Source organism: Notolabrus celidotus, chromosome 11, assembly GCF_009762535.1.
Source record: "Notolabrus celidotus isolate fNotCel1 chromosome 11, fNotCel1.pri, whole genome shotgun sequence".
Lineage (NCBI taxonomy): Eukaryota > Metazoa > Chordata > Actinopteri > Labriformes > Labridae > Notolabrus > Notolabrus celidotus.
Genome location: NC_048282.1, coordinates 4,580,967 through 4,605,543, shown reverse-complemented (window position 1 = coordinate 4,605,543; position 24,577 = coordinate 4,580,967). Strand labels below are relative to the sequence as shown.

The 24,577-nt window shown below is 39.8% G+C and overlaps 1 protein-coding gene and 1 long non-coding RNA gene across 5 annotated transcripts; one reads left to right on the top strand and one right to left on the bottom strand.

Moving 5' to 3' along the window:
• Positions 1-820: 820 nt before the first annotated feature.
• Positions 821-9,036, bottom strand: LOC117820980. 3 transcript variants are annotated; one of them, XR_004632889.1, is made up of 5 exons: positions 8,960-9,036; positions 2,111-2,204; positions 1,661-1,754; positions 1,456-1,535; positions 821-1,346 (listed from the first exon to the last, which is right to left on the bottom strand). It is a non-coding gene; the product is annotated as an uncharacterized LOC117820980 (long non-coding RNA). The 3 variants fall into 3 exon arrangements; XR_004632888.1 differs by lacking the exon at positions 8,960-9,036 and having other exon boundaries at positions 821-1,372; positions 2,111-2,250; XR_004632887.1 differs by lacking the exon at positions 8,960-9,036 and having other exon boundaries at positions 2,111-2,250.
• On the top strand, positions 4,559-24,577 carry LOC117820978 (troponin C, skeletal muscle-like). 2 transcript variants are annotated; one of them, XM_034694946.1, is made up of 6 exons: positions 4,559-4,600; positions 18,035-18,089; positions 18,406-18,549; positions 18,907-19,021; positions 21,037-21,173; positions 24,106-24,577. In XM_034694946.1, the coding sequence occupies exons 1-6, from the start codon at positions 4,598-4,600 to the stop codon at positions 24,135-24,137; spliced, it is 486 nt and encodes a 161-aa protein (XP_034550837.1). In that variant the 5' UTR covers positions 4,559-4,597; the 3' UTR covers positions 24,138-24,577. The 2 variants fall into 2 exon arrangements, with proteins under 2 accessions (XP_034550837.1, XP_034550835.1); XM_034694944.1 differs by lacking the exon at positions 4,559-4,600 and adding an exon at positions 11,982-12,042.

The following is a 24,577-nucleotide window of genomic DNA, read 5'->3' as shown; positions in this document are numbered from 1 at the left end:
TACCGCCAGGCCCTGTATCCACCAGATGGGTACTTTCTCCTTGAAGATGGAGGATATCCATGCCTGCACCATCCTGTTGCTATTATGACCCCATTCCGCCAGCCTATAGCAAGTAAGCTCTCTCTCTCTCTCACACACACAAGCACACAAGCAAATTGTTAGTTTTTTTTTTTTTTAAATGTTTAGTATTGTTTGAAACTTGAAATATGAGGAATGAGAGAAGGAATTTTTTTTTAGCAAATTGTTAGTTTAAAGACTTTAAAACTCAACATAAATTTCTCTGTGAATTTTGACTTACAGGCCAAGTTGAAGCGGTACAACAGGCATCATGCCAGAGCAAGGAGGCATTATAGAGCGCACCTTTGGCATCCCGAAGACACGCTGGCACTTCATCTTCTTGAGGTCCCTGGAGATCCGACCTTTGTTTGTCCCAAAGGTCGTTGCTGCCTGCTGTATTCTCCACAATATCTGTGTGGCAGCAGGTGATATCCTGGATGAAGATGAGAAGGAGGAGGAGGAAGTCCCGGTCCCTGATGACAGTGAGGATGATGCAGACAATGCTGACATTGATGAGAGGGCGCTGTCAGGGAACGGTGTTCGAGGAATGCTTGCTGCTCAGATTTTCTGCTCCAGAGGCACTGCCAGCATTTCTGGTTGAACATGACTACATCTAAACTTCTCCAGATGTGGTCATGTTCACTGGAAATACTGGTCATGTCACAACGTAAAGATGCTGTTTGCTGCACAATGGTTCTTGCACTACATTTAGCTAGATAGATAGACAGATAGACATAAATAAACAGATAGATAGGTATAGATAGATATAAATACGTTGTATATCTTCATTTGTTGGAATGTTCTTTTTCATGTTCTGACTCAATTAAAATTCTCTGCATGACTGTAAATAGTTAATAACTGAAATAAAAGCCATTTAATCATTTTGGTTTTTCTCATTTTAAAATGTATTTACAAGTTTTTCGAACAATCCCAAATATCTCTCTGCCCACTCAGTGGATGCCATCTCTCTCTCCTCTTCTCGGCCAATGCCTCTCTCTCCCTCTGCTCATCCCTCTCTGCCTGCTCCTTCATGAAGGCCAGAAGACTCTCCCGGTCCCTGGGCCTCTTCCTTTGTGGCTGGCTGACACTGGCCTCTTCTGCAGAAGGGGTAGAGGCTGGTGTGCTCACTGTGCCACCTGCAGTGGCAGTGAAGTTGGATGCAACAACCAGGGGAGGATTGATTGAGTGCTGTCCCTGGAGTGCTGCATCCATAGCACTGTACCACTGCCAGGTGGCAGCCGTCTCACTACCAGCCTCTACCCCTTTGCCCGTGGTGGGTCCCTAAGCTCCTAAAATCAGGATGTTGATAACAACTCTGTGAAAGTAATAGCTCAAATGATTTTGCAGTTTCAAATCTTGAGGTTCATGTATAATACAAGTAGAGAAACGAGTAGTTACCTTGTATTTGTCTTTCAGATTATTCCATTTTTTTGGCCTGTTTGGCTGTTATGCCAAGACCAGAAGGGGTAATAAAGTCCCTGGTGTTAACAGAAAACAGAAATGTATCAACGATAGTCATTATGAATGGAAACTGCGCAAATGTGGCACCAACACTTCCCCAGACGAACAGGAAATAATACAAGCTCTCAAAATCAATACTCACTCCCATCCACTTCTGGACGAGTTTCTCCTGCCTGTGAAAAGGCTCTCGTTGGCAGCTCACCACTCAATGAGTGATCGTGTTTCCTCAGACGTCCCTTGATTAAAATAGGGTTGAAGTGTTAGTTTTAATGTAGAAATAAACATTGGAACAAGTCTGAACAAAAAGGAATTAAGGTATTCAAACACTTTGGTGAAAGGTAAAAAGCCTGCCCTACTCCAATCAATACTTATACTGTAAATACACAAAGTTAAGCAGTTTACTTTAATTTTTTTTTATGAACGGAAAATGAGATGATTATTCCTCTAAAAACTGCGTTTGCGGTTTCCCATAAAAGGGTTGGAGATGGCTTTATTTCTAGGGAGGATGCCCACTCTTTTGTTATCAGACTTTTAAATTCTGGATATGGAAGTAGAGAGGTGTTAAAGCGCCATCTGGTGATTGGTTTCTTACGTTTGATGGGTTCCATTTGAATGTAACAGGGGCATGGCCACTGATGATTATGGGGTGTATCTTGTGGTTTGTGGTATGTGATATAATTGAGTTGCTGAAAGAAATGAGAAAGAAATCAATTTGTGATTGGGTCAATGACATATAAGGATTTTCAACAGCCCAATTTTAAAATACTTAAGTAAGAATATCATTTGCAATTGTTCAAACATTCAGAATGTTGGGTAAACATAAATTGATAATAAAATCAAGTGATTTAAGTGAATTTTCATATAGATTAATTGGCCCTAGCTTTGAAAAATGTCACGTGATTCATCTTAAAATGCATTCATTTCCTTAATATGCTTAACATTATTTCCACAGATTCTGAGGTATATTAAAGGTGACATATCACGCTTTTTTCATCAATATATATTGGTCTAAGAGGTCCCCAAAACATGTCTTTAAAGTTTATGCTCAAAAAAACACTTTGAAATCAGATTTTGGTCTGCCTGAAAAGCCCTCTTCTTCAGTCCTCCTCAGAACAGTCTGTTTTCTCTCTGACCACGCCCCCTCAGGAAGTGGATGTGGCCTCGGCTCTCCAGCACGTTGATCTAATGTTTACATGTTGGCTGAATATACACGGCTGCTCAGAGATCGCGTTACTTCAACCCTCTGAATCTGATCCAGAATTTCAATGGAAAACGGGGGAGGGATTCAGTATTATTTTATACAGTCTATGGGCTGAACAAGCTCTGAGCTCTGACTCCGTGACAGACCAGATATTGTTGTTACGTAACAAAAACACGGAAGTCTGAAACGGCTCGTTTCACACACATTTACAGAAAGGTGGAGAAATCAAAACAGAGGCAGAATGGATTTTTTTCATTCTCGGGGGGTTTGTAGACATGCCAGGGAAACATATTTCAGGTAGAGAACCATTAAAAAGTGATATGTCACCTTTAAGTGTTTGGAAATGAAGTATCTGCATTTCTTTTGAGCTTTTGTAAATAATGATCGAGGGATGTAAGGATATATCGCAATACGGTAAAAAAAATCCATACAAATAAGGGTGGATTAAAATCGATTCAACAAAATTTGTATCTGGATATTATTTTTAAACAGTAGAAGGCGCTATCTGCATTATACTCTGCTTGTTCAACATCATGAAGTCTCTTGCTGCTCTCTTGTCACTCGCTGAGTGGACGTGTTTTAACTTTAAAGCATGTTTCAGAATCAGCTGACATTTTTTCTGGAATCCCACGGGTCACGGGATTCCCGCGGGTTGGGAGTTATATTTGCTATTAATCACGTGGTTGGGACGGTACAGGATAAAAAGTTAACGGGAGCAGACGGGAGCAGGAAGGTCTAGAGGGACTGTTGTTAAGTCTTGTGACAGCAAGAAGTTTTCTTGGTTCATTGGGCCTCATTCATTAATAAATGCATAGAAATGTTCTTACTCTGTGCATAAAATAAGTGCTTACGCAAAATCACCGTGGGATTCATGACACATGCATACCAGCCAATTTTGTTCTCAGCATCTTGAGTACATTAGTGAATCAGAATACTTCTAAATTGACAGGCCCGCGCCCACAACCTGAAATCAGCATACTACCACGCTCCAATCCATCCATATAAGGACATCTGTTCGGTGCATCAGGACGCTGAATTTTACCTCCGCAGAGAGAGAGGAGATTGTTGTGGTGGTTGAGGCAAGAAAACCAACACTTTTCCGAAGCGTATCAGCAGGAGTCACCATGACAAAAAAAATGAAGCCTGGGTTTCTAAGTATGATAAGGGTGAAAGGGCGTCAATTTCATGGTTATTTAATACATTTAGTCATTTCACTGTTTTCATTATTGAATTCTATCAAAGGCTTTTTTCTTTTACTGAAAGTAGTTTAAATATGTCACGCATTTAGTTCAAAGAGTATGTGTTTACATTTTATAAGAAGGTTGGTCGTCATCATTTGTGCGTACGCATGGTCTGAGGAAGTTCTAAATTTGTTCGTAGTGTAAGAACCAAGCGTGCCGGATACGGACCTGGTGGTGAGGCTTTCAGCAGTGTGACTGCCCCCTGGTGGCTGGCTGCAGTATAGGTCAAAAAATCTGTCTCCCCCATTCATTTGAATGGGGGAGCAGTCCAACTTTAAAAAATAAATACACGTCGTACGAATGTTTCTCACATCCGTATGCTGTGGTGATATGTAGTTAGTATCTGAGTGTTTTGTGTCCAAGGCCTCTTTTTTCTGAAAAGTTTCTTTTTCGTTAGTTATTAGAGTTTAAAAAACGGGGTTTTACTTCCGGGTTTCCTTTGATTCACAGCCGCCGTAGAACGTAACTTCAAAGGACACACAGCGTCTTGTGACGTTACGCTGTAGGGCGGAGCTTATTACAAAGGCTTCACAGGCTCTGGCTGCACAATGGCGGCGCCCAGGAGAGGGATTTTTTGGCTTCAGAACTGTACAACGGGAAGAGGCGGAGCAACGCTGTCCATTTTTATTTACAGTTTATGGTAAGAACAAATTCAAGTAAGAATATATTGATGAATCCCAGATTTGTGCTTTGAACGTTCGTACGCACGGTTTAAGCCATAGACTGTATACAATATGGACGTAGTATCCGTGACGTCACCCATCTGTTCCTGAGAGCTGTTTTGAAGCAAATCGACGGCGGCAGCCATATTGGTAATGCGGAACTCAACTGGGCAGAGTGTGACGTAGTGTGAGTCTCTTAGCCAATGGCTGTGTGTTCCCGACCGGGAGTCACGTCAGTCATGTCCTTATTTGGGCAAAACTCATAATCTTAATATCTTCTGAACCGAAAAAAATAGAAAAAAATTCACCCCCCGTACAGTGTTTGCCATTAGAGAGATTAGCTTCATAGGGCCAAGCCGTTTTTTGAACCAGGCTGTAAACATGTTTATTAATGCTGCAAAGATCGTCTTTTTCCCATTCATATCTATGTGGTTTCCAGTGTTTCTGCAGCCAGCCTCAAGCGGATTTTCGATGTATTGCAGTTTATATCACTTCCGCATTGGCTTCATCGTTTGAGACCGGAGTTTGCCGCTTGGTTTAAGCACATACTCGTGCGTACGCACTGTTACGCACTTTTTCCTCCGGTGCAATGAATCTCCTTTTCCTCTGTAAACTCCGGCTCATTAAGGTGTCCACATGTGTCCGCAGTAAACAGCATGACATCGGCGTGGTCAGAATCACTCATTGTTGAGTTTAGTTGTATTTTTGTCTCTATAAAGCTGCAGACCTGAACAGCTGACCAGTGTGCTGCAGGCTGAGGAGCACCTCTGGGTTGCGTCCGCAAATAATGCAAAAACAAACAGGCTCTCTGAAGTGAAAGTGAAGTGCTGACTAAAATCACGAGTGGAGCGTACACCCAACCCGAGATAAGTGCTCAGGTCTTAGTTTTCCAAACTGAGGTACAGTATGTGAAATATGAAGGTAATGCCTTTGTGCACTTTTGTTCGTGGAGGTATGCATTGCCCAAAGAATAAATGAATTTAAAAAATGGGAGCGGTACAGGGAGTGGGAGTCATTCCGAATGGGAGAGGGATGGGACAGGAGTTAAAATCCATTCCCGTGTCACCCTCTACCGCCCCTCAGCTGGGGGCTGCAGCTAAGTGACAGGTCTCCACGAGCACTTTTTTCCTCCGCCGCCGGACTGATTCTGACCCAGCTACTGACACCTTTCCGCAGAGGGGGCTCTTGCTGCTGTCATGCAGTCATCTGAGGAGGATGAGAGGGATAGCATGAGTGAGGAGGATGTGTCTGATAGCGAGGAGGGAGCAGAGACAGAGTACCTGCCAGGTACAGAGGGTTCCTGCAGCCTGGAGGAGGAGGAGGAAGAGAAGGGAGAGATACCCTCTCCGTGGGTCTCAAAAAATGGAAAAGCTCTGTGGTCTCCAACCCATGAAGCTGTGCGGCCATTCTTTCCCCCTCCCATCTTAACCCCCAAGACCAACCCGATATGCAGTTGCCAGGATCAGCAGACCTGAGAGTGCTTTGGACCTCTTTTTCCCAGACGAGATCCTGCAGCTGATCCTGCATTTACCAACCTACAGGGGAGGAGGTCAGTGAACAAATGGAGGGAGCCGAGTGTGGAGGAGCTGCGGGCCTACCTGGGGCTGCTGATCCTGGCAGGCATGTTGAAATCTAAGCACGAGTCCACAAAGAGCCTGTGGGACAGTAAGACGGGGCGTGCCATTTTCCCTGCTACAATGTTGCAGAAGCGGTTTCTGAAGATTAATCTGGCCCTGCGATTTGATGACCAACTGTACCGGCAAGGCCGCAGCAGGAGGGACAAGCTGGCCCCAATAAGGGATCTGTGGAGTAGGTGGAGCACCTACCTCCCGAAGATGTTCAACTCAGGGAGGGATATCTGCATTAACAAACAGCTGGTCTCTTTTAGGGGCCGCTGTTTGTTCCGTCAGTATATCCCCTCAAAACCAGCAAAATACGGGCTAAAGATTTGGGCTCTCTGCAACGTGGAGAGCTCATATGCATGGAGGCTCCAAGTCTACACTGAGAGGTCTGCCTCAACCCCTTGAGAGGTGAACCAGGGGATGCGGGTTGTTCTGCAGCTCACCAATATGCTTGAGGGCTACACCCTGACCACCGATACATTTTTCACCTCTTTTCCTTTTGCTGAGGAGTTGCAGAAGAAGCGGGTGGCCCTGGTGGGGACCCTTCAGTCCAACAAGCCTGAGCTCCCACCCCAGCTCCTTGAAATCTGACAGAGAGCTGTTCTCCTTTCTTTGCCTTCATAACATTATATATACGTATTGTAATAACGTATATGTAATGTATACGTATTACGTGTTATATATACATTATTCATAACATTAAAATAACAGACTAAAATTGAAATGATGCTAAAACAATGGCAGTTACAGTGATAAGAGTAATAATGCAATAGTCCAGGAGTAAAATAAATGATTCCACATTAAACAGGTCAGTCTTTAGTTTACTTTTAAAGGAGAACTCGCTGTTTTGATGTCCAGAAGCACAGAGTTTCACAGTTTAGGGGCATAAAAACAGAAAGAAGGGGGAGTCCCAAATCCACTGCACTGAGAAAACTTTCCACTTAATGTAATGCAGCACATGAATTTAAGAGCTACATTAAAATACATCAGTCCTCTTATTATGATCAGTAGTTTTAACTGGTGCTGAGATGCCCTTGAAGAAGACTCTGGACATAGACTATGGCAGAGCACACTGGAGCAAAGTGACTGAACAGGATGCAAAATCTTGACTTATCATTACAGCAAAATTTAGTGACATTTAAAACTACATTATCTGTTAGTTCGGCAAAGGCTTTATCTATATAAGCAATTTATGTTTAGGTAATCAGACTAGCTTAACTATGCATAATAAGCCCTCAATTATTTCCTCCTGACTGAGAATATTGATTTATAATAAGTATACTCAATACAAAGTTTGTTTTAGTTTAATTCCTTTCTCCTCCGAATGTGCTGCAATATACCTGTATCACAGAGGACAGTTTAATGAAAGAACCAGCTATTATTGAAACCGGAGGATAGTAAAACAGATTAACTTGAAGTGGACACTGTGCTTGAATCGATTACCTGCTGGGAGAAATAATGAAGCAAGTCTTTATAATGTGCTTTTAGTACATAAGCCATTAGGACAGGACTAGGTAGACATAAAACACACCAACACATGCTGTGTGACAGTACTGTGTGTGATATGAAAGAGTTTGCTGGAAGCACCAGAAAGACAACAGATATGTATAGTATTGTATATTGTAGATATTGGATATACATATACTGTATATCCAATATATATATTTGGGATGAAACTGAGTACATATCATGGTTTGGTTAGTTTAGTTTTTTCCTTGTGTTTCATGCCTTGGTTCCATCCATCCATTATCTTGACCGCTTATCCCGTTTCAGGGTCACAGGGGGGTGGAGCAAATCCCAGCTGACTTTGGGCGGAAGGCAGGGTACACCCTGGACAGATCGCCAACCTATCACAGGGCAAACATAGGGAGACAGACTACCATTCACGCACACACGCAATTTAGAGTGACCAATTAACCTGGTGAGCATGTTTTTGGACAGTGGGAGGAAGCCAGAGTACTCCGAGAGAACCCACACATGCACGGTGAGAACATGCAGACTCCACACAGTAGGGCAGCTGCCCGACCGGGGACTCGAACCAGGAACCTTCTCACTGTGAGGCAACAGCACTACCCACTGCACCACCACACAGACCGCCTTGGTTCCTCCCCGTGTTTATTCTGTATTAGTTATCCTTTGTCTCCCTTGATAGTTTAGTGATCAATGTCTCTTGTTGTGTTTTCTTAGTCTATTTTGTATTTCCTGTTTTATTTTGTACTTCTGAATCCTTGTGTCTCCAGTTTAGTTTTGCTGCTTCGTGAAGCACAGCCATTGTGGTTTTTCAAGTGTGTGAAGACTCACGTGGTGAGGTTGATGACGTCATACTCAGCGTCCCTCTGTACACTCTAAAGTTGTTATTTGGACATGGATATTAACTCAATAACACTGATCCACATATAATTAAAACAACATTAATCGTTTGGATAACTCAATTATTAATTGTTAGTTCAGCTAAATAGCTGTTTGTGAGTGCTGCACTATGGAGTGCTGCACTATGGCACTAATGGCTATGAGTTAGAAGTACTGTTCGAGTTTACAGTGTGTCAACAATGTGATGACTTGTTCCACTATGTGCAAAGGTAATTTTTCTATAATATAACAACACGTGTTGCCACAAAGTGTGTACCCTGTGCACAACACTGCATTGGTTGAAAAGGGCATTAAGAAGTGACATGGGTGTCAGAGAGGGATGTAGGGGGAGGAGTGATGGCATACCTCCAGCCTTATATAGGGAGTGTTTGTCTGGAGGGCTCAGTTGCTCCCCTGGGGAATGTCCAGGAATAGAAAGAGGCTTTAGTGAAGAAGGTGTAAAAACAAGAAGAAGTCAAACAGAGAACAGAATGATAAAAAGAGAGGTGAATATTTATCTTTGTGTTTCCCTCTACTCCTGCAAACCACATTACCCCACTCTTCCAAGTCTTTCTCTCTCACCAAAGTAGAGCAGGAAGATGAGACCTTGAGGTGGGCAGAGCATCAGCTGGTGCTGTCAGTCAGATGCCAAACAGGCACTCGATGAAGCTGGTGACATAAGTTGGACGGCATGAAAGCTGAACTCACTCATTGGCCTGCGGGGAAATGCAGGGGAGATGACTTGGAGGGGTGAGAGGAGGTTAAGACAGAAAGAGGAGATGATGGGGATCAGAACATGAAGAATGGCACAGGGGTGATGAGAGGAGGAGTTTTGTTCAAAAGAAAAGGGAGAAAAGCATACAGTGTGATGGATATACTGTGGAAATGGAGGAGAGGAACAGAGAAATGACAAAAATGGAAGTTCACAAGGAAATAAAGAGCAAGGAAATCAATGACTACTTCACTAAATGGTCCAAAAGAAGACACATGAAGCCAATCTTCTCCTCCACTTTTCCCAACTAATGTGATTTTTATGAATATTTTTGTATATCTCTGTCTGCAAAAGAGCTGTCAGAGGAACCTAATTGTCTATTTTCTACATCACAGACTACAAGCTTCACTGTAGGCATTGCTATACGATTCAGGGGCACCAACCTCTGGAATTTTACTCAGGGAAAAATTGTTTTTGTAAAAATGTTACAAAAGAGACCTCAAAATACATTTAACTACTGTTATTTAACCCTCCTGTTATGTTCGGATCTCAGGAACAGCATTAATGTATTTAAATCAATATTCAGAGCAATGCTGTTCTTTAATTCTCACAGATCATGGTTCAATGAGGATATCTCACTCGTTTTCTAATGAAGTAATGTTGATAAATGAACACCTCATCTGTCTCATGCTGCCCAGATTTTTAGACAGATTTTTTTAGCTGGTTTGGAGGGCATATATTGCCTAAAATGTGCGGCAACACTCCAGCGGCAACAGCTACTACTACTCGTCTAATCACTATCACCGCTCCCTCTGTCTCTTATTCTCCTCTATCCCTCTTTCCAGACCCAACTCGGTCGAGGCAGATGTCTGTCTAACATGAGTCTGATCCTGCTCGAGGTTTCTGCCTGTTAAAGGAAGTTTATCCTGGCCGCTGTAACCAAATACTGCGAGGTGCAATGCTCATGGTGGATTAAGGTGGGGTCAGACTGAGTCTTACCCTGTCTTGGTGCTGGGTCTCTGTTCATAATTAGACATAGAGTGGTCTAGACCTGCTCTGTTTGTGAAAGTGTCTTGAGATAACATTTGTTGTGATTTGGCGATATACAACTAAAGATTGACTGATTGATTTTCAGATTTATTTCCTTCTTCGTTGCCTTTTTATTTGTGCTGCATCTTGTTAAAGCTGGGGTTGGTAGTCAGATTTAGATCCACTTTTTGTTATACTGGTTAAAATGATCTTTATGTCCCGATGATAATCAATACATAATGTGTTCTTTAAAAAGAGGTAAAAAAAAAAGCTGCTATCTACAGCCGGAGTAAACCTGGGAAAACACCAACCAATCCCTGCCATCAGGAGCCAAATGATGAAACCAATCAAATCCTGTCCTGCCGTTCTGCCCGCCTCCTGCAAAGCGTACATTTCATGTTTGTTTGTGTTTTTAACTTTCACTATGAGAATGTTTTGGTGTTTTCTTACCGCTGACTGAGACATGAGTTGACGTAGTGCAAAACACAGACTATGTGCTGAGGACCGGTTTGGGGGGAGGGGTTAGACGGAGTCCTGAGGAAATGCTACATTCAAATTCATGCTAGTTTTCCATGACTACCAACTCTAGCTGAATATTAAGTGCACGTGTTTTGATTTTGTCATAAGACGCCTGATCAAAGTTATGAGCTTCTGTTGCCAATGACACGGCACATGAATAGCTCTCTATGCTGTCTTTTAAGTTTTGATATTGGCCCTTTATCATATTAAATTATATTATTCACACTTACAAACATTTCAGCAGCTTCAGCTTTATTTCATCTTTAGTGCTGATTAGCTTGTAAGCAGGCTTTAACATTAAACTAAGTTTGTGAACATCGTGAAATATTGCATACAACACCAGCACACCAGCCTTGTCTCGTGACTTTTATTCATAGACTGACTAAATAAATAACGGACGTAGTATCCGTGACGTCACCCATCTGTTTCTGAAGCTCTGTTTGGAGGCCAATCAGCAGCAGGTGCCATATTGGAAATGTCGAACTCAACCTAACTTCTGTCGAGTGAGTGTGACGTAAAGAGGCGGGCTTTGAGCCTCCTAGCTAACAGCTACAGGTTACCGCCTGTCAATCAAGTCAGCTGTGCCTCTCATAATGGGAAACTCGTAAAGACTTTACAGTGTGTGCCGATATAGAAATGAGCTATCCAGACTACACTTGTTTTTTGTACCAGGCTGTAAACATGTTTATTTCTGCTGTAAAGATCGTCTTCTTTGAATTGGTGTGTATGTGGTTTCCGGTACTTCTGGAGCCAGCCTCAAGTGGACACTCGATGAACTGCAGTTTATCACACTTTGGTTCCGCTTTGGCTTCAATTCTCACGGCCGAAGGTTGCTGCTTGGTCTACGTATATGCACATTTATTCCTTAGCTAGCTGAGCTGTAAATTCTGGTTTAACAACATCAGAAAAAAAAATTCAGTATGTGACAGATTTGCAAAGTTATGTGAAGAGTGTTTAATAAAAAAAATAACTACAATAGAGATCTAATGTCAGGACATCATGTCAAAGTAAGGCTCAATCCCTTCAGCTTCTGTAAATCAATCCATCCAGCAAATCTCTTCCAGTGAGTTTAATGAAACATGTTGCTGAGTTGTACTGAGAGCATCAGCATCCCCTTTGAAGTGCTTGAACTATTACTCACTTAATGTATCTGTTGGGGTCCAGATGTTCAAACTGTGATGTACAGAAGGTAAGATATCACTCTGCAAATACTTTTGTTATAATATGAAGGTTTATTCATAATGTCTTGGTACCAAACAGTAGATTTTGTGTCAGGGCACAGGTACATCTCTTAGGGATGTGCGTGTTTGCACGACTAAATGATTAAACATTATCTCCCCTGCTTGTCAGCTTCAAGGTAAACACGTTATTCATGTTTTATAACTGTGAGCCTGAAATGGAGGTCATATGACCTCTGGAAATTGGCATGCCATTATCTTATTATGCTCGTTTTGCAGATAACATCAAATAGCGCAGTGTGGTTTGATGGTATGTTGGTCTCTGGTTAAACTCAATTGGAGTAGTGCATAACCAGCACATACAACGGGCAACAGGCAGCACCTACAAGGACTGCTGCCTGTTGCCCAAGCACTTATTTATTCAGTTAATTTCTTGTGGATTATTTAATTAATTATTTAATTATTAATCAAACCTTATCATCTTGTGATTTTTACAAATTTCCTCTCAGTATTATAATATTTTATTCTGTTTTACTTTGCTTTATTTACTTTTAGTGTAGCATCTTAGTTTCTTTAACCGGTTTAATATTTTAGTGTTTTATTACCTTATTTTTTATTTTTATTTTGGTAAGTTTAATTTCCTGTGTTGAGTTTTAACATCTTATTTTACCTCCAGTGTTTCCTCATTAAGATATCATGACAGCTTGTCCTCAGTTCGTTGAGAAACTTATTTTTTATTTTTCATTTATTTATTATTTATTTATTTATTTATCTATCATTCTTCTTCTTCTTCTTCTTCTTCTTCTTCTTCTTCTTCTTCTTCTTCTTCTTTAGGTATAAAACAATGTACAGAACTGAGAAGATGAGTAGAGAAAACGTGCTGCACATGTTAGGAGAGAGAGATGAGTAATTATTGCATGTTAATAAATAGATGGGGTAGATATTGCACATTAGTCCGTCTACTTAAAAAATTAGAAATGTAGTCACTTTGGAACGTCCCAACAACCTGCAGTGTTGAAAAATAAAGCCAATGCAGAAGTGCAAAAAAACAAAGCGCAGGTCCTCCATTGTCCACTTGACGCTGACACCAAAGCCAAGTAAACTTGATTAAAGCTCATATCAAAGTGCCCATTTTTATAGCAGAATGAAACCTGTTTACAGTCTTTACACTAAGTGGTTTTGATCTCTATTCCTCATTTCTTTATGTGAAAACTGAGTTGGGATTTTTTAAATATAATTTAATTATTTTGGTTATGCTTACCCAGAGGGAAATTTTACTGCTCAAGGCTTTCTCTTCTAAGTCTCGGGAGACAAAATTGAGATTCTCACTTCAGCCTCATTCAAGTTTCAAATTGTTCTCATTCGTTTCTCCTAAAATGCACTAGGAGAAATAGTTGAGACCATGACATGAGTCTTATTTGAGACTTAAATGAGAGATCTCATTAATGGCTTATTTTCTTGAAATATATTTTTGGCCTTTTTGCCTTTATTTGATAGGACAGCTGAAGAGAGACGGGAAATGTGGGGAGTAGAGAGCGGGGGAATACATGTAGGAAATGGTCAACTGGCTGGGAATCGAACCAGCGACCCCCGTGACAAGGACTGTAGCCTCTGTATGTGGGGCGCTTAGATCGCTAGGCCACCAGCGGCCAACAGAATCCACCCCTTTAATTGTAATAATCTTGCTAAATCTGGTCAGCCCTTTTTTTGGCCCATATTTTAAATAAATGGTCGGTCATACCTGGTATGAAATCTCTGTCTTTTGCAATTTCTCTCAAATCCACTATATCTTTGTGAAGTTGTTTTGTTCCAAACAGACTTGTAAAGGAAGGACCATACTGTGAAGTCAAAGAAGAGATCATTTCACATCTTAATAGCTGATCTTGCAAGTGGTTCAAATGTTTTAATGAGAATTGTAACTTTGTAGACAATTGCATTGAAATCTTAATTTTACAGGGCACTATAAATGTTCATGAAAAGATGAGCTCAGGCTCTTTCTTTGCTCCATCTGAGCTCAACTTGAGACACAAAAACTGAGTCTGACAAAAACAAATGGATGAGGTTAGATTGAGACATTTGAGAGAGCTCCCTGATTTCTCCACCTGAGCTCAAAAGGAGTCACAACACTTGAGAAATACCTGAGAATCATTTCAGATTCTGATGAGATCTCCTTTTGAACTGAAAGGGAGACTAAGCTGAGACTTTTTGCAACTTTTTTTCTGGAGGCAAGAATGAGAAACAGGAGACATAAGCTATAGTCTCATTTTGCTTTCAAACAGATCTCATTGTTGTCTAGGAGACATAAATGAAACACTTTTGAGATCTCCTCTCTAAATTTATTTTCCTATGGGTACTGATGCATAATTGGGGGCGTGGTTTGTTTAATTAACAGTTGGGCCAGCTGGCTAGGGTCAACTTCAACTCCACTTTTTTAGCAGCCTAGCCTAATGCTAGCTTGAGTCAGCATTTCCAGTATGGATACTTGAGGCTTTATCACACCTCCTCAGACACCTGTGGGTGACAACTCTGAGGCCACACCTGTGTTATATACAGGCTGCTGTTAATGTTTGCTCTACCTTGTCCTTCTACAGACATGTCTGCTCACTCACTCATGAATAAGTCTCCTCTGTTGAGTCATGATGTTAAACCTGCAGAACTAAAGGTAAACATGGTTCACTGAGGGAGGCTGACATGTTGAAAAAAACACAACTTTAGATTGATGATTTAAACTCAGTTGTCCTTAACCGGACATGTGAAGCAAGAAACATCACAAAGTCCATCATATTCATAAAGAAATATATAAAGACATCAATCAGTCAAAGGTTCATGAGAATTTGGATGATGTTGATTTACTCGAGGATCAGACCAATAAGTTCCAGCTTCACTTTGTCTCTCCATTCAGTCCCAGAATAATTGATTTACTAATCCTGGGTTGCCAGTCTGTGGCAATATGAGCTTGTTTTGTTTGTTTCCTTGTTGAGGGAGTGAGGAAACTGTTAAAGGTGGGGCACAGCTGTGTGAGATCACCGGCGTATTTGCACGCCTCTTAAGTTACAGATGTCATGAGTGCAAGGGTAAGTCTGCTGCAGTGAGGACAGGGAGACAGACGGATGGATAGCTAATGGGCTCTGTGAATGGCGTACAGAATCAGTGCGTGCTGGGAGGTGTTAATCTATGTGTGTGTGTGAGCGTGCGTAGGCTCTGGTTCTTGTCCAGTATGTGAAATCAAGTGTCCATCTCCACTGAAAGGCCCAGTTGATCCTCTGCCAAAATAACCTCCAGCTGCCCGATGCCTTCTCTTGTGTTTTCTTTTTTTTCATAAATGTCACCGAGCTCGTCTGTTCTCTAAATATGGGGGATTGGACAGTGTGCCAAACAAGGGGATGTCCGTCATTGTGAGAAGGCACACACTAAAGTTTGATTTGATTGGCTGCCTGTTGCCCAATCCTGATCATTTTCAGTAAAACCCTTGAGGGATGAGAGGGTACTTATGGGGGGGAGTGAAACCAGTACTACCTGGATTTTGTAGCAGGGAGACTATCTTTCCTGGACTTTCTTTCCTGTTGTTCAGCACAGCCAGCCAACATGGTAAGAAACTGAAAACAGAGAAGGATCTAAAAGGAAACAACAAGGAGAGGGGATTTAGTTACTTACGTTTGTTGTCCTGTGAGGATAAAAACCAGATGTCAGAGGATGGATATGTTATCTGAAGAAAAACAAACTTTTTCTGTTCACTCGCTGTCCCTCATCTGAAGCACAGCAGGATTATATGATGGATTTTTGTGGTGTCTTATCTCATGGAGCTCTTGAATTTTGGGGACATTTTTAGGGGCAAGCACTTTAACCGTTCATGTGTTTGTGATGCGTACACACGATAACTCTTCTGTGCTGTGCCTTCACCCCAGATTAGACTCTCCTCAGCTTTTGTGTTTGATCACTGAACTCAATAAGATTGATATTAAGATTGGAGACAACAACACTAAAGATAGATAGCTTGCAGCTGAGTAAAGTGAGACGGCATTCTGCCTTTCCTGAATGTCCTAAGTTTGGAAATTAACCTTGAGGAAATCCCTTTCAAATCCTCTCCCAAGTCTCGCCTTAAAATAGCTTTAAAGTCGGCTAATGAGTGGAACAAATGCAGGGCTTTCCATGTCTATACTGACGTTTTATGACGAGTGAAAGGTGAAAGGGCAAATAATAACCTAATCAGGGGGATATGTGTGATTTATTAGGCTTCTATGACTTCTCAAAAAGTTCAGAAACCTGAAACAATCATTAGAAAATATGAATACAAATTGTTTCTGTTCTAAACAGCAAGAACCAACAACATAAAAAGGGTTTAAACTTTTCTGCTTTATGAAGATAGAGTGAGGTTAAATCAAACTTTATCCCAGGGAAATTAAAAATAAACACTATCGCCTTTAAGAGTTTTGTTGGACTGTTTTCGTGATCTCATCAGACACGATGTCCAGACAGTGCAGCAAACAGGGGCCGTGGTAAGACCAGGACAGCTGTGAAAAGAATAGAGTTTTCTGGACCTGACAGGAACAGCTGATTGAAACCTCTTTGAGCCCAAAGCATCAACATCCTGATGTGTTTTCTTGTATAAAAGAAGAAGATATTTCATGAGGGATGTTCTCCTTCAAAAAAATGAAATATTTACAGGTTAAAAGAAAAAGTCTTCTCTGACTCGAGGCCATCTCCAGTCTTTGGCTGTTACTTTATAGCTCTTTTCCTGGCTTTGGGTTCCTGTTTTCTCTGGCTCAGTGGAGAGGCAGGGCTTAAGTATGAATGTATATTTATTAGAACAACTACTGATGGAGGAGCATATTTTCCAATCCAATCCAATCCGCTTTATTTATATAGCACATTTAAAAAATCAATCAAGTTTAGCAAAGTGTAAAATAAGTTAAAACACACAGAACATAAAACGCTGTCAGAAAATTAAACAGAATAAAAGAATCATAATAAAACAAATAAAAGACTTTAAAAAATGTGTGAAAAAACACAAAAAAAAGTAAAATAAATAAATAAATAAAATAAAATAATAATTATAATAAAACACAAAAAACACTTTAAAAATAGTTAAAAAACTCAAAAAAGTAAAATAAAAAATAGAATAAAAACACTTTAAGAGCAAATAAAATTCCAATAAAAAACAGACAGAGACAGACAACACAAAAAATATGTTTTAAGGCGTGATTTAAAAGTCGTCAATGTTGGGGACAATCTAACATGGGGGGCAGTTCGTTCCACAGTTTCGGGGGCCACTGCCGAGAAGGCAAGGCCACCCCTGGTTTTCAGCCTGGTCTTAGGGACCACAAGAAGTTGCTGACCAGTAGACCTCAAAGACCTTGCAGGAGTGTTGCTTTGCAGGTCGGAAATATACTGTGGAGCAACTCCATTTAAAATGTGTGTTCAAAATACAAAAACGTGCAAAAATACAACATTTAATCAAAAATACTTCAGTTCAGGAAACCACATACTATTATCAAAGTGGGCAGAATTCCTTACAGACATATAAACAGGCTTGTGTTGAATTCCTTTAATCTATATGAGCATGAAAATATATGTGTATTGTAAACCTCTTTGAAATCAGAAATCCATCACAATACTCTTTTGTTAAATCTTAAGCTCAGCTCTAATGAATCACTCGTAACTTTGAAACTAGATTTTGCATCATTTAAGTGATCTCCAGTTACTTAGTGTGCTGTAAGTAAATGTATAGTTGTTTTATTCTCTCAAATAGACATCAGGGCATAAAAAGAATCAGAATTAACAAATGAGAGAATTGGCAAATCATCTCCTTTTAATGCTTACAACTCCAGATGTGTTTGTGTGACTGTGCATTCTCTCACTCGACTCTTATAAGATCATTTTCTGTTAATGTGCTGATCCCTGACACCTCCAGAGGTATAACTTTGCAGATGCAGGTTGAATATGTCTAATTGTAATAGTAACATTTCCTTCTTCACCCACCTCTGCTCTTCCTTCTCTTCAAAGCCCACTGACGCCCAAAGTGATGCCCGCTCCTTCCTGACAGAGGAGATGATTGCAGGTCAGCTACGACTTCTGGTTTCAATACTTGAAATTGAATATGGATGAAGAGTAAATCGAAGAATGAATCAGCTGCTGAAAGTGTTTTTCTTTTTTAGTAGTTCTTTGAAATTTCACCACTTGATAGATGTTTTATCTCTTTCATAATACAGACAAAAATCACATTGTGCCACTTTGCATTAGCGTAATAGTAAACCAATCACTCTGTCACGCTGTCAAAACCTTTTAAATACAACATTTGAACTCAACTGAACGCTTTGTATTTTGCATCTAATGCTGCACAATACTGAATTTAACTTCTTCCATCTCTGGTCCAGAGTTCAAAGCTGCCTTCGACATGTTCGACACAGATGGTGGCGGTGACATCAGCACCAAGGAGTTGGGTACCGTGATGAGGATGCTGGGTCAGAACCCGTCAAGAGAGGAGTTGGACGCCATCATTGAGGAGGTGGATGAAGACGGTGAGATACAAAAGATCCTAAAGCACAGCTGTTTAAAGAGAAGCACTGATTCAATTCCTTCCCCTGTGTGTGTGTGTGTGTGTGTGTGTGTATACCACTAGCAGTTCATCCTCAGTTTCCATAATACATCTCAGTAGTATTTGTGTTAGGACCATAGACTGTATAAAATATGGACGTAGTATTCGTGACACCCATCTGTTCCTGAAGAGCTGTCTTGTCAATCCCCGAAGTCCCTCAATACGATGTCACTAGATTTTGTGTGGGAAAAAAAGTAATAGTGTGCCGCTTCCTTTCCTCACCTCACCTTTCACTTCCTGCCATCTTCTTCCTCACATTTTCTCCTCGCCCCTCCTCCAGGCAGCGGCACCATCGACTTCGAGGAGTTCTTGGTCATGATGGTGCAACAGTTAAAGGAGGACCAGGCTGGAAAGAGTGAAGATGAGCTTTCAGAGTGCTTCCGTATTTTTGACAAGTAAGACACACGACACAAACAGAAACCTGACGTTTCTGCTCTCAAATTGTGTACGTTGTGCTGCACTTATATTCTGAAAAAGAAGACTTTTAATCTAATACTTCAGAACAGGGCGGTATAGTCTGCAGATGCAGGATTTTGGGGGAGAAAATCATATTTTTTAAGACTTATCTAATACAACACCAGCATGCAGGACTGAATATTTATTGGTCTTCTAATGCATATACAATTAGCAAAAGAACTGAAGACTCTACCTCCTTAACCCTGCATCAACTAACGCCACCAGGGGGCAGCAGACACATGATGTACAGTAGTCCCCACTGACTCCTGTAGTGTATCTCTGTTTGTAGCCTCACACCCAGCTGAATAAAGCATCTGTCATTAAATTGAAGGCTAAAAATACTGAGACAAGCTACAGAGCAAACTTCTGTCTCCACAGAAAACAACACACGTAACTTTTTGTTACTATGGTTTCATATCACAGCACTAATAATAGACCACACAGGCAAGAGTGTGGGCTAAGAGGGGGAAGACTTATAGCTGTCACTCCTCAGTAGGACTTGGGTAGAAAAAAAAACACTCTCCAGGGTTTCTTTGGTAGCATTTTTCAAACGGTCTTCTCAGTTGCAACTAGCAGATGAATATCTCCATATGGGCCACGTCACAGTCTGAGATCCTCTGGCAGTGCTCTGCTGGCTGTTCCATGGTCCTGACTGAAGACCAAAGCTGACAGGGCTTTTTGGTTTAAACACTACTCTTTGGATCACCCTGCCAGAGGAGATCAGACCTGCAGAGTCAGTCCTTTGTTTTATTTAATTACTCAATTAACAGTTTTACATAGAATGTTTTATTCTGTGATTAAAGTAATTTTTACGTTGATTTAGTTTGTCTGTTTTATAAGTTTGGATAATATTAGATTTATTTTATTGCTTCATTATTTGCTTTGGATTTCTTTCTGCTTTTATTGCCTATTTTGGAGCACTTTGTAAACTGTATTCAAAAGTGCTATTTTAAAAAGTAGTATTATTTGTATTGCTATTATTGTTATAATGATAATCATTATTAGTATAATTATTATACTAATAATTATTATTTGTATACCAAGAATAATAGTACTTATAATAATAATAATAATTATTATTATTATTATTAATATGATTATTATTATATTGTATTATAATTATTACTATTGATTTTCTTATACTTATTATTATATTGTTATTGTTGTTGTTGTTGTCATTGTTCTTCTTCTTCTTCTTCTTCTTCTTATTATTATTATTTTTGTTATTATTATTAATTGTATTGTAATTGTTATTATCATCATTAGTATTATAATTATATTTTATTATTATTATATTGTATTATTATTTTTATTACTATTATTTTAATTTTTCTTATTGTTAGTATTTTATTGTTTTATTATTGTTATTGTTATTATTGTTATTTTGTATTATCATTTTTGTAATTATTTTAATTTAAATGTTTGTATTATTATGATTTTATATTATTATTATTATCATTATCAATATCATTATCATTATCATTATCATTATCACTATTATTATTATTATTATTATTATTATTATTATTATTATTATTATTATTATTATGGCGTATATAAAGGGGGGGGGGGTCAAAAACAGTGCCTTAGGACAATTCATAATGTCTTCAAAATGAAATGTCGTTCCCTGAGCGTCCTTAAACACAACTCAGGTTGAATCTAAATGTTGCGTCATATTTGTTAGATGCATAAATAAACAGCTCTTAAAATAAATGTTCTACAAAGATACTGAACATTATTAATTTGTATTCTCCTTAGTGGAGACAGATCCTCAACAACCAAATAAAAGGGATGCATTTTAAAAAGTATGTTATAATCTGTTATGAAGACATCATTGATCCATGAGTATTGACCTCAGAGGTCCAATATCCTGTAGTCGTGTGTGTGTTTGTGTTGAGATGAGAAAGATCAGGAATGTCAGAGCACAGTGTAACTTTATATTTTCTATCCACAGGAACGGAGATGGTTTTGTTGACCGGGAGGAGTTTGGGGATATTCTGCATCTTACTGGAGAGCCAGTGACAGAGGAAGATATCGATGAGATGTTCGGGGAATCAGACACAAACAAGGATGGAAAGATTGATTTTGATGGTAAGAAATGGCCACATGCTGAGCTTGTGAGATTCTTAACAACTGTGGACTATGTAGAGGATCCATGATGTTGATCACATGATCAGGAGGAGATAGAAACAGGCTCGATTGATTAGGTGAGCAGAGAGGGGATATTAACATGCATTTCTCATTTGATCATCTGTGTTTGGACTTTCATGTTTAGAGGAATACTTTAACATTTTAGCTTATATTTTGTTGAAGTGTTTCATAAGCTGACTAATCCAGCTCTAGCTTAGCTTAGCATAAAATCTTCAAACAGAAAGATAGCGATAACCCGGCTCCTTCTGCTGGAGTTGGAGTTCTTGTGGTTGGTATGTTGGAGGCAGCATCAGGACCTGAGTAACTCTGACAAGGGTTGAGTATAACTGAAATTATAAAATACGATTTCAGTTTACTCAATTGCTTTCTTTCTTTTTTAATTTTCACGTTTCCCCAACTCAAATTTATTAGTTACATTGTTTTTTTTAATTCATACATACTGGATGAAACTGAGTCCATGTCATGGTTAGTTTAGTTTAGTTCTTGTGTTTCATGCCTTGGTTCCTCCCCGTGTTTATTCTGTATTAGTTATCCTTTGTCTCCCTTGAGTGTTTAGTGATCCATGTGTCTTGTTGTGTTTTCTTAGTCTAGTCTTGTGTTTCCTGTTTTACTTTGTAGTTCTGAATCCTTATGTTTCCTGTTTTATTTTCTAGTTCTGAATCCTTGTATCTTAGTATTACGTCATGTCCTCGTGTGTTTCCCTCCTTTAGTGATTCCCCTCATTAGTCTCACCTGTGTCCTGTGTCATCACCTGTGTTGATGACTCTGTGTGTTTAGTCCCTCATTAGTCTCACCTGTGTCCTGTGTTCACACCTGTGTTGATGACTCTGTGTATTTAGTCCCTCATTAGTCTCACCTGTGTCCTGTGTCCTCACCTGTGTTGATGACTCTGTGTGTTTAGTCCCTCATTAGTCTCACCTGTGTCCTGTGTCCTCACCTGTGTTGATGACTCTGTGTATTTAGTCCCTCATTAGTCTCACCTGTGTCCTGTGTCCTCACCTGTGTTGAAGACTCTGTGTATGTAGTCCCTCATTAGTCTCACCTGTGTCCTGTGTTCTGATCTATGTTGATGACTCTGTGTATTTAGTTCCTCTGTTCTCCCTGTCCCTTGTTGGATCATTGTTGGTCTTCCCTGTACCGGTACAGCAGTTTGGCGTTGTCTTTCCTCGTTACTTGCTGCCTCACGAAGCACAGCCATTGTGGTTTTTCAAGTGTGTGAAGACTTACGTGGTGACATTGATGACGTCATATGCAGCGTCCCTCTGTACACTCAAAAGTTGTTATTTGGACATGGATATTAACTCAAGAAAATGGATCCACATATAATTAAAACAACACTAATTGTTCAGATAACTCAATAATTCATTGTTGGTTCAACTAAATAGCTGTTTTTGAGTGATGTGCCCTTAATGGCTATGAGTTAGAGGTACTGTTCAGGTTTGCAGTGCATAATATTCTAAAGTATGACCCATATATGATGAAATCTGTACTGAAGAAAGTCAAACCACAGCATTGTAAAGTGTCATACCTGGAGCATATCTGATTTACAGAATGGGTCCACTTTGATTCAGTCAGGTTATGGAGTACAGTACAGATATTTTATTGATATGACTGATATCTTATTTGAATGCCACACATGTCATATTTCTGATGTTAGTTGAGTATTTTTATGCGTCAAAGACAAAAAGTGATGATGTGCCAGAGATTTGGTCAAACTCCAGTCAAATACTAAGTTTACTAAATACTAGTGATACTAAATGTGTCCTGAAAAACTGATTTTGTTCTAAAAGACATAAAGCATATCTATCTTGGCGTCTGGTTTGACAGTAATTTGACTTCCGAACATCATACTACAAAACTTGTACAGTTGTGTTTTTATCACCTCAGAAACATTTCTAAAATTCGGTCTGTTTTAACTTTTAAAGACACAGAGATGATTTTACATGCTTTTATCTCATCATGCCTGGATGACTGTCACAGTCTTTTTAGCTGCCTGCACAACAAATCCCTCGATCGTCTCCGAACTGAACAGAACTCAGCTGCCAGGGTTTGAACCAGAACCAGAAAATACACCATATCTCTCCGGTTTTAGCTTCCTTGCACTGGCTCTCTGTGTGTTTTAGAATTGATTTTAAGATTTTGCTGATTACTTTTAAAGCTCTACATGGACTTACTCCGAGCTATATAGCAGACCTTGTAATACCCTATGAGCTGACGCGTGCTTTGAGATCCTCAGGCAGAGGTTTATTGTGCATTCAGTGAGGGGTCCAACACTCTGGAACCATCTGCCCGAGGAGATCAGGTGTGCTGAGTCAGTGAGCTCTTTTATATCTCTTTCCTTTCCTGATTTTATCTGAATTAGATTAAATTTTGTTTTAATTTATTTTATTTTAAGCTTCTTAAGAAATATATTCTAAAATAATTGTGTTCCTTTGGAGTTATTTTAGGGGATTTTTATGTCTTTTAAAATATGTTTTATTTCTTTATCTTGACTTGTGTGATTTTATGAACTGCCTGTTTTATTTTGCTGCCCATGTGAAGCACTTTGTAACTTGTTTTTTGAAAAGTGCTCTACAAATAAAATAATAATAATTATTATATTATCTATAAATCTCCACACATGTTCCAAATATGATCCAGATTCTTCAAAGGATCTAAAAATAAATAACCTCTAGATTCTTTGGGTTTGATGCAGCAACGTTTTTAACTCAGGCTCTAAAAGTGTCTGACTTTAATTAAATGGAAAGAGAACATGACTCTTTCACAGCCTTTTCATTTAAATATGTACCTGAGGATGACAACCAACCACCTAACTTGTCCACGTGTGCAACTTCTGACTATCTGTCCTTCTTTGTTCTTCTTCTTCTTTCAGAGTTCCTGAAGATGATGGAGAACGTCCAATAACAAAGCCATCTCTACATTCCCTACTGACCCGTTTTCAAAGAGAATCTGCTTGGCGCAAACTCCAAACGCTATAAAACCCTCAACATTTAAGAATGTGACGTCGCGTCAGAGACGTCAAAAAGATACAAGTATAGAAATAGTTTCACCCCCCCCATCCCTGCCCCGTCCCTCCTCCTCGTATGAAACCCCAGAGCCTGGTGGGGATAGTTATAAATATCCGTTCAAACCTTTTAAGACGAAGGCACTTTCCCCCTGACCGCCTCCTTGGGCAAAGCAGCCAGCTGTCCACTTGGCAGCTGCTGTTTCCTCAGAAATGCTACACCACCTAGCTCTGACCCGCACCCTCCTCTTCCTAGTCCAACCCTTCCTCTTCAAAACTGAATAACTGTTACACCCTCTTCTGTGCTTTTCAAATAAATCCACCTACTCCTTGATCTTAA

What these genes read in the sequence shown, in the direction of transcription:
- LOC117820978 (XM_034694944.1), top strand. Translation starts at nt 11,998, where the DNA reads ATGTATCTGTTGGGGTCCAGATGTTCAAACTGTGATGTACAGAAG. An exon ending in TGAGGAGGTGGATGAAGACG is followed by an intron (nt 18,550 to 18,906) that starts GTGAGATACAAA and finishes CCCCTCCTCCAG; the next exon opens with GCAGCGGCACCATCGACTTC. An exon ending in TGCTTCCGTATTTTTGACAA is followed by an intron (nt 19,022 to 21,036) that starts GTAAGACACACG and finishes TTCTATCCACAG; the next exon opens with GAACGGAGATGGTTTTGTTG.